General features: G+C 43.5%; 1 protein-coding gene across 1 annotated transcript in view; it reads right to left on the minus strand.

Annotated features, from left to right (window-relative positions):
• The window catches only part of ADARB2 (adenosine deaminase, RNA specific B2 (inactive)), a 218,290-nt gene that overhangs the window by 185,241 nt on the left and 18,525 nt on the right, over positions 1–14,524 (minus strand). The window contains exon 2 of the mRNA XM_019508177.1: positions 11,630–12,537. Coding sequence (XP_019363722.1) covers positions 11,630–12,537 — 908 coding nt within the window. The remainder of the gene's footprint in view (positions 1–11,629; positions 12,538–14,524) is intronic.

Below are 14,524 nucleotides of genomic sequence, written 5' to 3' on the forward strand. Positions count from 1 at the left end.
GCTGTGCCTTTCTTTCTTTCCCATTTCCAGTGATTACTGTTAATTCACCAGCCTTAAATGACTAGCAAACACCACCATATGGGGCCACCTAGAATCCCTCTGTCACCCTCTCTGTCAGCCTGTCACATATAATTAGCGTGGCCCTGTCCTCCATGAAGTAGAGCAGGATCAGGTTGCTCTCTACCTCATCTGCATGCGTATTTTTGGAGCATCCCAGGACTCATGACAAGAACACCTGGTTTCAGTCATCAGCGTGGGGCTAATTAGCACATGGCTCCTTTGTGAGGGTATCTAGAGTACACACACATACTGAGCAGTGCTGAGCTGTGGGGTCACTATGGTTTGAAATGCTGTTAACTCTGCTGGGGTCCAGCCCACTGGACTATATGGTACATCATTAACCTTTTGGCTTTGGACTAATATCATGCATAGTTTGAGCTGCATATAAGTAAATACAAACATGCTGCTTAAAAGTGTGCTTATGGAGTACTGATGCTAAAACTTGCAGCAGTTTCAGAAATGGTAAAATGCATCAGTTCTGCATGAACTAAGTCTATTACTATAGACCTGTTTATTTCAAAATCAGTGTTTTCAAATTTCCCCCTCACTTCCACAGGCTCAAGGAGAGCAGGGTCTGGCAGTAAGAGGTGGGGGGAAGGGCTGCAGGGAGAAAAGGTGGGGAGGCGGAGGGCAAGGGGGGCCACCTGATCCCCCAGATTTATTTTCCATGCTGTAGCAGTGGAAATTCAAAGCAAACCTCCCGTAATTGGATTGTATACCTGAAAAATCACAACCATTGTTTTTAAATGTTTCATATACAGAATCTAATTTTTGGAGGTTGTTTTATATTCAGAGTTGTCTAACATTTGAGTTAATATGGCATCTAATTCTGTTTCTGTTGGTGTTGGATGCCCACTTCTAGTTTCTGAATATAAAAGCAAGCAGCTAATAAATGTTCAATGATTTGCTTTCCATTCAGGACTTTTGTTTGGGTGCGAAGATGTTTCTTCATCAAGCACACATGATGGGACTGATGTTCAGAGTGTTGAGCACCCTTAGCTCCAAAATAAGTTGAGTTTGTTGGTGCACAAACCCCCCAAATTTAAGGCCTTAAGAAAGTATATTTTATGCGCTTTGTAAAGATACACATGGTCTGTTTTTCTACAAATAAGGATCACACATAATATGTGTGAGAGTCTGGTCCTAATATATGGTTCCAAAGCCTTTTGTTTCTCTTTCTTAGTATTTATATATAAAATTAGGACTACAAATGTGTGTCTGTGTATAAGACTGTGTGTGTGTGTGCGTGCGTGCGCGCATTTGTGTTTGGTCCTAAGTATATTCTTTTTCACACTGTAATGTTGCCTAAGCAGTTTGGTTGAGACCAAAGGTTTGATGCAGAAATTGTTCTTGTCCAAAATGACTATAGAATGACAGCCAAACTAACTAAACTAATATAAAGTACTCCAAAACAATGAAGGCTCCCCCACAAGCAGTAACAATAGAACAAACTGCTATTACTATTGCATATGACAATGTCTTCCTAATAAGAAAGTCACTGGGCTGTTCAGGTAAAGGGACGATGTGAGTCACTGAATATTTCAGGGTGCTTTGTAATTTTGCTGTATCGTTCAATCTCATCACTTAGCAATGGATTCATCACATACACTTGGCAGAAGCACCACAAGAGGGAGTCAGCCATCGTAAAACAACTCGGTACAAGCCTGGTTTTGGATCTGAATGGAAAAATCTGTTTGAATAATTAGGGCATTGTAGATGTGGATATCAGTGACAGACAGATACAGAATGCAACTCTGAAATCTCTTTAGCAGTCATCTAAACTCAAAAAGGATTTGTGTGGAACCAAGCAGAGATAGGATCACCGTGGGCACTTTTCTTACTGCCCCATTGAGTGAAGCAGAATGATCATAGCATGTGTAAATTAGATAATAATAAATCATTGTAAACAATGTGAGGACACAAGTCCAAGAGAAAGATGGAGCTCAAATGAAGTCCAGCTTGCTGGGAGCTGTCTGAAATGTCTCCAGCTCACTTAGCCAAAAAGCAACACAGGAGAAACAACACTTACAGCTGTAAGTGGCAGCTTCTAAAGAAAGTTTTATAAGACAATGGCACTAGACAGGGATTCAAGCTTTCATGTCATAACTAGCCCAGCTCATTGCCAAAGATCTCATCATTCCAGACAAACTCTCACACCGTTATATTATATGCATAATAATTCTCCACAAATCACATGATCCTCATCATTAGCTTTCTGGTTAGGAGAACTTGGTTCAGACTAGTAAACAGCAAAAGTTAGCAAAGTCCACACTGTGACTCACTATCCTTACTTAATAAGCAATATACACTCTGAGAATAAGAAATCAAATGCTGTCTGCTGAGAGGGATGGATGGAATAATAATTTAAAAATTACATTACAAGAACAGCTGGCCACCAGCATTCACTCTGCTTGGTCCGAGCCATTTAATGATAATCCCATGTGCACTTTCAACACAAAGAGCTCTTCAGTTTAATTACCAAATGAAAAATGAATATCTGTCATCTTACCTGTATATTTTGGAAAGCTATAGCACATTTCTGATAGTCTGAAAGGTTTCTATACTGTAGAAAAATGGCTTTAGTTTTTGTACATTTGCCCCTGGGAGATAATAGAATTATTTATAAGGCCTGGGAATGCAGCAGGGCCATTAACATTAATAATAATAATTATTATTATTTTTGCACGTCACTAACCACTCAGAAGTAGTACTTAGATATCTGCTAAGCTGTTCTGTTTTCTTGCAATCCCAACTCATCTCTTGCTGTTTGGTCACCTGTTGTGCTGCATCTCCCACCAAGGTCCTGATGCTGCAGACCTTTCCTGTAGAGGCCCTGTATGGCAGTTCTCTCCTGAAGGCAAGCAGGAAAGTTTATAGCGAGTCCCCTGCTAATACCTTTACCAGCTCTTCCCTCTCATGTAGCCAAAGGCACAAGAAGGATGCAGAGAGCAGCAGAGGGCATAACAGTGGCACAGAGCACCATGGGAAGACTGCTGAGGAGCTCAGAACAGAAGGATAGGCAGTGGGCGCTTCTACATGAGACATTTACTGTGCAGTTGATTAATTAGCTGCGCAGTAAATATTTCAGTGAGCTACATATGTACCCCTATTAGGCTGGAGTCAACTAATTTACTCTACAGCAGCATACAAGTACTATCCTGCTGTGGAGTAAAAAACTCTGTAGCAGCACACATGCAGATGCTGCCCAGCTGGTGGGGGCATGAGAATGCTTCAGTGCAGGTGCTGCCTGCCAGCTAGCACCCTTGTGCCCCAGCCAGCCCCTCTGCAGCACATGGAGCCAGGGGGAGCTGCCTCGAGCTGGCAAGCCGACCCCTGGGGCCCCCTGCCTGCCGGGGTTGCTCTGCCCTGGCTCCACGTGCTGCACATGAGTAAACTGCAGAGTTTATTGCTCTGCAGTTAATTGCTCCTGGGTGCACATTCAAATGGCATGCCCAGGAGCAATAAAGTGTGGAGCAATGAGCTCCACAGTTTATTCATGTGCCATAACTGCATGTGTAGATGTGTTCAGTAGGTAGTAAAAATACACCCAGTTGGAGGAAAATAGGGGTGATAGCTCCCAAGGTAGTAACTCAAGAGGCGGTTAGCAATGATATCATTGAATCAACAGATTAACCATGGGGAAGGGAGAATGGGAGTGCAAAAGACCCACAGGAAGGAAGAAAGGGGAGCAGGAGAGCAGTGGAGCATTGAGGGACATGTAACACTCATATGCACTCAGACTCCTCATCAATTTAGTTTTTCTAAAGAAAACATATTTCTTCAGCTAAAGAGTCCTGATTCTTCTACACGAAAGGGCACCCACTATCGTGACACTATTTCTTGTGCTCCCTTATCTGTCTGCTTACATGCATCGGCTCCCTCTCAATTTATGCTTATATTATATGCTCTCCAGTGCAGCAGCCATCCTTTTGGTCTGAGTACAGGCCTAAGCACAACAGGGTCTCAGTTCATGATTAGAGTTCCTAGAAGTTGAAGTAATATCAATTTTAATAACAATAATTATATCTCGTCCACTAGTGCTGTGTAACCATCTTGGCTCCGTTTCAATTTTTTGACATTAAGAAACTATAATCCTATAAATGTTGCAACTGTGCATGGCCATGGTTATAAAAAGAAACTTCCTCCCTAGGTGGTTGGTGCTAATGGGAGGCAGAAATAGAAGCTCTAAAATCAAGCACCATTTATATTACACAAGCATCTTTCTCCTTCTCCCTCCCCTCTTAGCCTTTCAGTGTCAGGAGCACCACAAGTCCCTATCAGCTGCCTTTGTTTGCATAGTATGGGGGAGGAGAAGGTTAAAAAAAATCTGTCTGGTCACTTGACTAGACAAAACTGTTCACATAAGGCACATGGGAACAGCTTCTCAGAACTCAGCGCCAGCTACATGCTGTCTCACTTTGCACCAGAGTCAAATCTATCACTGACAACCTGAGCCCTGGCTTAATTGCAACACTGGCGCGAGGGCATGATTGCAAGAATGCTGGCAAGCAAGGCTGGTTAGAGAAATAAGGGAGGGGAAGCAGGAACAATTGATACAATATGAAAATGAAGTCTGTTTTCCAGCTTACAGAGAAACATGTCTTTGTGGGGAACCGGTTCAGAGGGAATGAGCTATTGTCTCTGTCCCCTCCCTCTCTGCCCTCCCATATACACCTCTCTCTTCCATACACAGTGATTATTGTCTACATGGCACTGTGTGCTAAAATGTTACTTAGGTTGATTAACAGGAATCTCTGACCTGCACTGCATAAAGCATCAGTGGAAAGGGGATTCTCAGGTTGCTCTGGACTGCAAGTGAGGCTTTAGGTAAATCTGGGAATAAACTGGGTTCAAACTGTTTAGCCTCATTCACAGGAAAAAGCCCTTCTTTGCAGCTACACATGACTATGGACAATCAGATCACGTTATCTTTAAAGAAGCAAACAAGCAGCCCTGGTTTTGAGTCTACTTTGAACAAACCAGCAAGAGCAGTGTTAAGCAATTTCAAAGCAGGGTGAATGCGATTTTCATACCTATTCCTTTTTAATTTATATCCATTTGAAATCCAAGTACCCCTCTATTACTAATTTGTTATGGCAATTTTAATTAATGGTTCTGCTTTACAGCAGTAAGAATGCTGTTTATACTGAGTGAGATAGATTAGTAGGAGTATAAGATTAGAAAAACAATCTGTAAACTGGTCAAATGTAGTTGGAGGTCACCTTGATGTTTCTGAAATGAACATGCTGCATTGTGACACCACTGAAAGAGCCCTCAGTGTATAAGCAGGCAGGATACTGGGTTCCCACCAATGTCAGTTCTCCATCAGCATTTTGCATGATGAACCCCTACTTGGGCTGCATTGGAATAAGAGTAATTAAAAAAAACTCTGGAAAGTTCATAGTCAATGTTGTGACATATCACTTTCCAAGCTGCGTGTGCTGAGATCAGATTTAGCAACTGAGAGAAGAGAAATGGATTATTTCCATGAATTATTTCCATTTTCCCCCTTTGTTGTCTTACTACTCATGCAATGAGTAAGTCATTACTACTCTTCAGTGAGTCTTTCCTGGTCACTGGGACTCTGTGGTTGTGTCTACACATGCAGTTAATGTGTTTGAATTTTCTGCGCAAAAATTCAGGCACAGGAAAGCATCTGAACATGTGTCTGTTGGGAGCAAATTTGCTTCCAATGGGAGCAGTTCAGTCTAGGGCTGCTCCTGTCCTGCCCTGCTCCCTTGCAGCAGCCAGGGGGAGCTTCAGGATCCCCCAGGTGCCAGCCCTAGGTTTGCAGAGGGTACTAGGGTCAGGCCTCGTCTCTAGGAGGCGAGGGTGGGGTACTGTCTAGACTTTAGGGCAGCTCCCTCCCAGACATGTGGAGATCAGGAAGGCCCTGGGAGGGAGCTGCCCTGGAGCCGGGACAGGTCCCCCACACCCCATGGAGATCAGGGCTTAGCCAGGCAGCAGTTGTGGCCCTGACTGCCTGGGCTAACTGGGAGCAAACTGTTCCTGATTAGGGTCGATCTGTGCTTTTCAGTGCTTAATTCCCTGTTTTTCTAGTGCTTGTATGTACTAGCAAACAGCACATTAGACCAATTTAATGTGCAGTAATTGATGTGCACATGTAGACAGTGATGCTTTACTGCACATTAGATTAGTAAAATGTCTTGTGTAGATGCATCCTGTGAATAACATGTCCCATAGACACTCATATAATTAATTCCGCTTATTTCCATGCTGCTAAGTGAAGTGATCACTGTTAGCACTGGACCAAGTTAACAACCAACATTTAAGCCACCATTGAGGGCTTGTTTAATCATTTCAACTGTATTGCTTTGAAATGTTTGCAGTTATCATGGCTTGAGATTCTATTTACATCCTGAGAAGGTAAAAAAATATTCAGACAGCCCATCTACAATGTGGAGTATGTACAAAGAAGAAATTGAAAGGGAAGCTATTTTTATTAGAATAGTGCCAAGTGCTTCAGAGCACTAACTCTATTTCATGGGGAATTTTCAGTATCTCTAGGTACTGGGTAGGATTGAGCACTAGGTAATGGGTAGAAAGTCCAGTTAGACCATGGCCACTCCAGAGGATTTAATCTATCTTGATTTCTTTATGTTTGCATTTATCTGATGTGCTGAAAAGGGCTGATCAAGAACATCAGGATTTGACGTCAATGCCCTACAACTCTTATGTCTGATGTGTACTTCTTTGTATCAGGCCTAAGTGAGGATGGCATTTGTGTAGTAGAGATTAGAAGACATCTTAGAGAACTGTACTGTAAGGGATCATTCAAAAGTATCTCAGATTCATTTCTCCTGGGCTCTGACCCGCTCAGATTGTCAGAACCTCAACCACTGTCAGAATGTTCCAAACCCCTTAGGGCTGCAGCATTAAAAGTGCAGATTCCCATGAGATTGTTGGCACTTCCTGCAAATTATTTCCTTCTTTGATGAGAATAGGACTGCAAAGGCAGGCAAAACTGAAGTATTCATATTGTGAGGTGAATGTACTTTTGAAGGTCTCAGAAAAGCATGAGATACTGGTGGTTATTGGGATTAACTCTTATTATATCTAGGCTGGTTTGCCCATACCTAGTACCAATGACAGTTATTTTACATCCTTATAAAAATAAATAAATGAATAGGCCATAAAAAAGCTCTTGGCTGCATTGGGGTTTCAGGGTTCTCTCTTTTTGCTCCTCAGCAGCAAACTTTGAGGTGGACCAAGTTGATCTTATTAAAAGATATGAGCCCAAGATGCTTGAAGACAGAGTTGAGCAACAGGCAAGGCAAGCAGAAAGAATGCACTTATCTAAAAAGCTCATGAGACAGCTGCTTCTGAATACAGCCTAATGTGAATGGCATTCTTACTACCAGCAGCCAATGCAGTTGCCATCGCTTCAGTTAACACAATAGCCAGCTGGGCAGAAAAGAGAAGGAAACAAAGAAAGTAAATTGAAGAAATAATTCATAATTCCTTTTGACAGTTGAAGGGACCTGTGGATTTAAAGCCTGATCCAAAGCCCAAATAAAGTCAATGTAAAGACACATGTTGAATTCAGTGGGATACGCATCAGCCCTTCAGTGCTTGGGTTTGTGTTGCTGCTATATCCATAGGCAGCACGTAGGGGGAGCATGTGCCCCCCCTGAGATTGGCCGCCGCTAAAGCCACCGCCAGCCAGCTTCTCTGGGCAGTTGCTGCCTGCCCCGCCCCTCCTTGCTGCTGACATGGCTGGTGGTGGCTGCGGGTGGTCCCCACTTTCTTCTCCGCCCCACCCCCACACTACCAGCTGCAGGCGATCCCTGCTTGCAACTCACTGCTGCTGACACCAATGCCGGCAGCTGTGAGCAGTCCCTACTTGCCACCATGGTGTCCCCCCAGTGTCGGGAGGCACCAGTCATTCATGGCTATATCTGTTGGTAGGAATGGTTAGTGGGAACAAGACGAAATGTTTTAATGGAAGTACTGAGTGCTGTCATAAAAAACTTTTGGTTGGGCAACCCATAACCACCCAACAGAAAAGACTGACATAAAGAGGTCACCAACACCTTTCATTTGTTATTTTAACTTCCAGAAGGCCAGAAACAATATGACATGCGAGGAGGGTGTTTGTTGAAAAATGAAAAGCCCACCAGAGAGTGATATACACTGAAGAATATGTATGTTGCTTATGGGCATGCAATATGTGCAGTCCTGCTGGGATATGATGATGGTGCCAATGGTCAAGGAATAGTACCTGGCAATTCCTTTCCCAGAAAATGATACTGGCTAGTGTAGAATAAGACAAATCAAATTCTTCCTATTCATAGGGCTGTTAGGCCATGGTAGAGACCTATTGACTGTTTAGCTAAGTTCACTGTGGCTACTGAAGTAGCTTATGCTGATTAGCACAAATGTTCCATGGATTATACTTCATCCTTTCCTGGCATGTACTTCATAAAGGTAACATTATTGAATAAATATGGGGCAGACCCTGGATTTCTGTCTTAGAAAAGTAAATATTAATATATATTTTATCAAAGGTAATTAATTCAGGAAGTTGTATGGAAGAGTTGTTTTGCATATGAAACATTCTAAAGTTTCAGTAACTTAAAATAGGAACATAGTTAGGTCATCACACTTATCATACCTGTAACAACACATCTGCTCAACAACCTAAACGGTGAGACCGCTGCACAACAACCTAAATGGAGTCCCTGCACAACAACCTAAATGGTGAGATCACTGTGGCCATAAAGACATTGTGGATGTCCCTTTCTAATACTTTAATACTTCTAATTATTTAATATTTACAGATTTGAGGAAGGGTACTTGGTATCTAAAAGCTGGTCTATATCCCTTCCATCTATACAGCTGATTTTATAAAAGATTTCATCTGCAGAAATTCTTGTCTCATATAGTTCCTGGATTACCACAGCTGAAACTTTGCTCCAACACTAATACTTCCAATTGTTTGTATATTTTTCTTAATAATTCATGCACACTTCAGGAGTTCAGTGAGGATTAAAGAAAAGATATTTGCTGAACGCTCTGGAAAGAATTTGAAGCACCAGGTAGGTGTAACCATTAATATTAACAAGATTATTATTATTTTTAAAGCTCAAATAAAGTTACAATTCCTCGCATTCAAAAAGAGTGCAGTGTGCTGATACAAATTAAGAGGAGATATTGGCAAATTAAAAGGAGATATTGGCATGTGGATTATAGGATGTCCTTCTCCTTGAGAATCAGAAAAGCATAAAACTGAAAGTGATCTTCTGAGTCAAAACTGTTCTACCTGTTGCAAGCCATCACATTCAGTAATCTCCTTCATAAACTGACCAAATTCTCTCTTACTAATGTCAATCTTTACAAATGTTTATGAGAATTACTATTATTTATTTAAAGTAATAAGTGGTATATACATACAAATTACATACTCAACAAAACTATTTCCCTATTTTATAGACAGGGGCTGGGGACAGACATTCAAAAAGCCTGAGCCTTAACTGATTCAATCTTTGCAGGTTAGTGTAACCTGGCTAAGCTAAACTGGTTTGTAACTGGACAGACATTCTCTCTGGACTGAGGAAATTCAAGCACATGCCTCAAGTGGCTCAGGGTAGAAGCTGGGGGGGGGGGGCAGGGGGGGCTAAAGCAGCCCTCCCTTCCCTTGCAGAGTGCTCAGCTGAGGGGGGCATGGCCAGGCCCCAACAGGACCTCTGATTAGGGAGGTCTGCTGCACCATCCCAGGCTTTTCCCTGCTGGCTGCTCAAGGGATGGGAATGTTGCCAGACCCCAGCCCCTGGCTAGCACTCTGAGGCAAGGGGAGGAGGTGTGCGCAGTGCATGCATCTGCTGATGATACGGAGTTTTTCGATCTCCATCTCCCTGCTTCTTCATACTGCCTGCAGTGAACTGACAGGCAAGCAGGCCAGCAGGGGGCTGATAACAGTGATTATGACCTGATCAGCAAAACAATATGCTCTCTCCATTTAGTTCGAACTCTTCTTAAACAGCTTACTGGCTCACCTGTTGATTAGCTCCAAATAGCCTTAAGCAGTCACTGTTCTGTCTGCCTGTCCCAGTGAAATTGGAGAGAGAAACACACACAGACATTAGCTAACATACCACATGCCTAAGGTCCGTGGGGCTGGGGTCTGTGCTGTGGGCGATGGGAGGGAGGGAAGGAAGGAGGGGATTCCTGCTTAAGCAGTGAGCAGTGGGGGGGGGAGGAAGCCAGGGGGAAACTAGGCAGAACCTGCTATGTCTTTGGTCTCTGCCAGAGCTGCAGCCAGCGAGTTGAGGGGAGAGGCTCGCCCCGTTGTGGAATAGAGAGCCCCGCTCATCCCAGAGAGCATGTTGGGATGCTGGGGGTGTCTGGTTTACATTAGCCAGCAAGAGGTCTAGGACAGACATTTTATATTCTGGTTTGACCCAAATTAGTTAAATCTGATAATCTCTTCAACCAGGTTTATCTCAAACTGGTTTCAGCCATTTTCAAACTGGTTTATGTGCACTGCACATCTGTTCTGTTACATGTTTAAACCAGTTTCTGGTCACTTAAATCAGTTTATATGTAATGTCTGTCCCTAGCCAGGGAAACTGGAATTATACCACTTGCCCAGGACTCCACTGCAAACCAGAACTTCATTGCAAACCAGAATTCATTCCTTCAAATGAGGAAAAAACATCAGGTTCAATGACTCTCAGTCTTCTATAATATCTTCTAGGCTATAGTACTTCCATTGAAGACTTCCTTGCATACCCTAATCATAGCGTATTTGTGTAGGCAAGTAACAGAATGTAGTACTTCTAGATTATAGCAAGCATATTGGCACAAATTCAATCTCAGTTGGGCTTCTCAGTGTTTAAAAATCATTGTTTCCTTTGAATCCAGAAAAATCATACAAGTCTGAGAAGTTAACGCCTTGCTGGCCTGTGGCATATGATACGCTGTAAGACACTGATCCAGAGGATATACACCTCTGATATATATTATGTGTATATGTAAGTGAGTGTATGCACTCACACCAAAACAGTTCATAGCCTTTACATTGCTCACTCTCTTAGACATTTGTAAAACATACCGGAGGGAAAAATCAGCAATAGAATCGTGTGGAAATCAGGCTTTGAGAAAAGGAAAAACCTCTGTGGAATGGTACTCTCCTCGGCAAAATGTAACTTTATAGGAAAAGAACCAAGAAGATACCCCCTTATAGTTTCCATTCTTGTGACAAAGTTGCATCATTACCCAAATCACCTGCCTCCATTACGTCTGTCATTGTTATAATTATTTCTAGCCAACTGAAAAGCTGACAGTCCTTCTATTTTCTTTACACTCATCCATAATTGTTACGGATAATCCTGCAAATTGCTTCTAATGATTTTAAGGTAAGTACACACAAAGACCTTTGTAGGGGCCTAGGGTTTTTTCTGTGAAGAAAGGGCTTTGCTGAAATATTGTACTTACTGTAATTTGAGGAGAGTGGCCTGATCATTCACCAATTACAGCTAGAACAATAACAATCACATTAATCTTAAGAATTCCTTCATCTCAGTGGCAGCTACCTGAGAGCTCTCACCTGTGGCAAATGGTTACATTTACTCCTGCTGGGAATGTGACTGGGCAGCCGAATGTTAAAGAGGGCCTGGAGTGCAGCCTGCGCTGCTTGGCCCTTTGCCAGCTTCTTGCTACGTCCTGAGCCTTCAAATGTTCTCCCATCCACTCTCACTGCCATCACAAAACTCTTGATATGCTGCTTCTCCACAGTCTCCGAAAGGCAGACGTACCTCAGTCCCGACCGCAGCTCATTTAGCAACACCACTGGGTTCTTTTCACTCTCAGCTTTGGATGCCATCTTGCGCTTGTTTTGCTTAGCGTGGCCCATTAAGTCCAACGTGTGGCAGAGTAACCTCCCATGTCGATAAGCAGTGGAAAGCAATTCATTATTAACGGGGTTATAGACCGAGAAGTCCTCGCTGTGTGTAGGTGGTTCAAACTCCTTGAACAGAGTATCTGGAAAGTCTGCCTGGTCAGATGTAAAGTCTGTGGATGGGTTAATGCAGTTCCCCATGGCAAAGTGAGCTTGACATGCATTTGGGAACTGAACGAAAGACTTCAGAGCTAGTTCTGCAGCCCGCATTTTGGCTTTCTTTTTTGTGGGTCCTGTGCCTTCAAATGTAAGTCCATTTACTTCTACAGCAACAGCAAAGACTGGAGCATGCACAGGGCCTGTCTGGGAAACCATTTTATATTGCAACCCTGGTTTAAGTTCATGTAGCTGGACCAGGGCATTCTTTGGTGTCACTGACCATGAGACTTTCTTCCAGATGAGTTGTAGTTTGCAGAAATGGCCATTGTTGCCTTCCTCCAAGGGCCTTTTCCTTTTACTGCTTGATGCACCCACTCTTGATCTCTCACTGGAGGCAATGGGATGATCCTCCAGGTTGCTAACATTTCGGTTTTCTTTTACTTCTGCACTGCTGGTACCTGTCGATAAACAAACAGAACCATTTATATTATTTCTGTTGCCATTAAGATATCTCTTGTTAATCCAAGGGCTCATAGGAAAGCCAGAAACAAAAAGAGAGATTCACAGATATTTCATGAATAAAAAAGTGTTATGTTCCCTCAGCTGTTATTCATGGAGTCAGGTTATTAGTTCTTCTCAACTACTTGGATGACTTCTGGTTTATTTGTTACATTACTGTTGAATCCCCAGTATGTCATGAATGATTATTTGTCCAAAAAACCCCCTATACAACATGTTTGAAATGTTCCAGTCATCTAAATAGGAAACATAAATGCTGCATCACACTCTCAATGGATAATTAATAGTAAAAGCAAATAGTTTGCAAGGATCCCTGAGGCCAAATCCATGTAGGCAAATGTTTATGAACAGCAAATGCATTATTTGAAATCAAAAGTGATTCACAAATGACTCACGAACAGAAAAATGGGGAATTCATTGAATAATTTATTTTCAATGAATAAATTGACCCGCTCTAGTCACAACAGAGCCCCTTGTATTACTAACATCATAAACCCAGCCTAAGAGATGATCAAACAAGCTTTTCAAGCAGTTAAGCTATAAACTCTTCTAGTATATACTGTGGGGCTCAGATCCCTGTTTAATGGGTGAGGCTTTTCTGTCAAGTGCAAGTGCAGGTACTTTTAGTTACTGCTACAACAACAAGTATTAATGCAAATTAGTAAAGAAGTCTAAAATAGGCTATGGGAAGCCAGTGCCGTATAAATGCAATACCTACTGATGTGAAGGCTGAACTGTGTTAACGGAAAGCAATGGGAAAAGGCAACTAGAATCAGGAACAGTTGGGGAAGGGTGGGAGATATGGGGAGTGATGCTCTCTCATGGTATTGCTAACAAATTGATCTTGCTCATAGTTACACTCAGACTCATAACTAGCAAGGTCTGTGCCCTAGACAAAACCTTTTCCAGGGCAGGGAACGTGGAGCCCCTGACTAAGCCTGTTACGGAAGAAGTACAAGAGGGGTGCCTGCATCTGGTTGTTGCTGCTATAGCTGTAGAGTGGGGCTGCTGCTGCTGCACCACCACAGACTCCCTTGGGAGCTGCCTCTGAATGGGTGCCTGGGGATTAGGTCCTGCTCATCCACACCCACCCCAAGTTATACTCTTGGTTATCAGGGGTGGACAATTATTTGTGCTTGGAAGCCACACAGGAAGTTTCGATGAGTTGTCACAGATAGGGTCAGCACCCCCCATGCGACAGCTCACCAAAACTCCCTATGTGGGATGGGGCTGCGGGCAGGTGCAGAGCGGTGTTTGGGAGCAGGATGGGTGGGTAAGGCCAGGGGATTGCAACGGGAGCGTCGAAGAGCGGTGACAGCATAGGGCCGGGGCCTGCACTGCCTCTGTGACATGATCCACTGCCTGTGTGCCTCTGTGACGGGAGGTGACTGATTATTGCACTGGACAGGTGGAGTGGGTGGAAGGCAGCTGGGACCTGGAGCCCTGTGAACTTGGGCAAGAGCTGCCTGGCTGAAGCTTCCTCCCTGCCCAGAACGGCGCAGCAGGCGCAGAAGCAGGATGGGGAGCTGCTGCTGGAGGTGAGGGGAGCTGGGTGACTGCAGCTGCATCGGGAGCAGCCCTGCTGGAAGCTGTGCATGCTGGCTAGGACTGGGGTCAGTGGGAGCAGGCAGGAGCACAGCACTGGCTGCCCTGGGCAGGGCTCAGCCCCATGTGAAGATCCATGGGCTGAATCCAATGAACCGGCGAGTGCCCTGAGGGCCGGATCTAATCAGCTGATGGGCTGGATCTGGCCCATGGGCTGAATTTTGCCCACCCCTGGTTTATATACATGAAACAGCATTGAATTCAGGGCTGTATAGCACACATGTAACTTAGATTGGAAGTTCATCTAACTTCTGCTCCATGCCTAGGTAATTGAGATCATGAACAAAAAACAACCCCCCCCCCCCCAAAAAAAAAAGGGTG

This window comes from Gavialis gangeticus, unplaced genomic scaffold (genome assembly GCF_001723915.1).
Source record: "Gavialis gangeticus isolate Ggan-Ray unplaced genomic scaffold, GavGan_comp1, whole genome shotgun sequence".
Lineage (NCBI taxonomy): Eukaryota > Metazoa > Chordata > Crocodylia > Gavialidae > Gavialis > Gavialis gangeticus.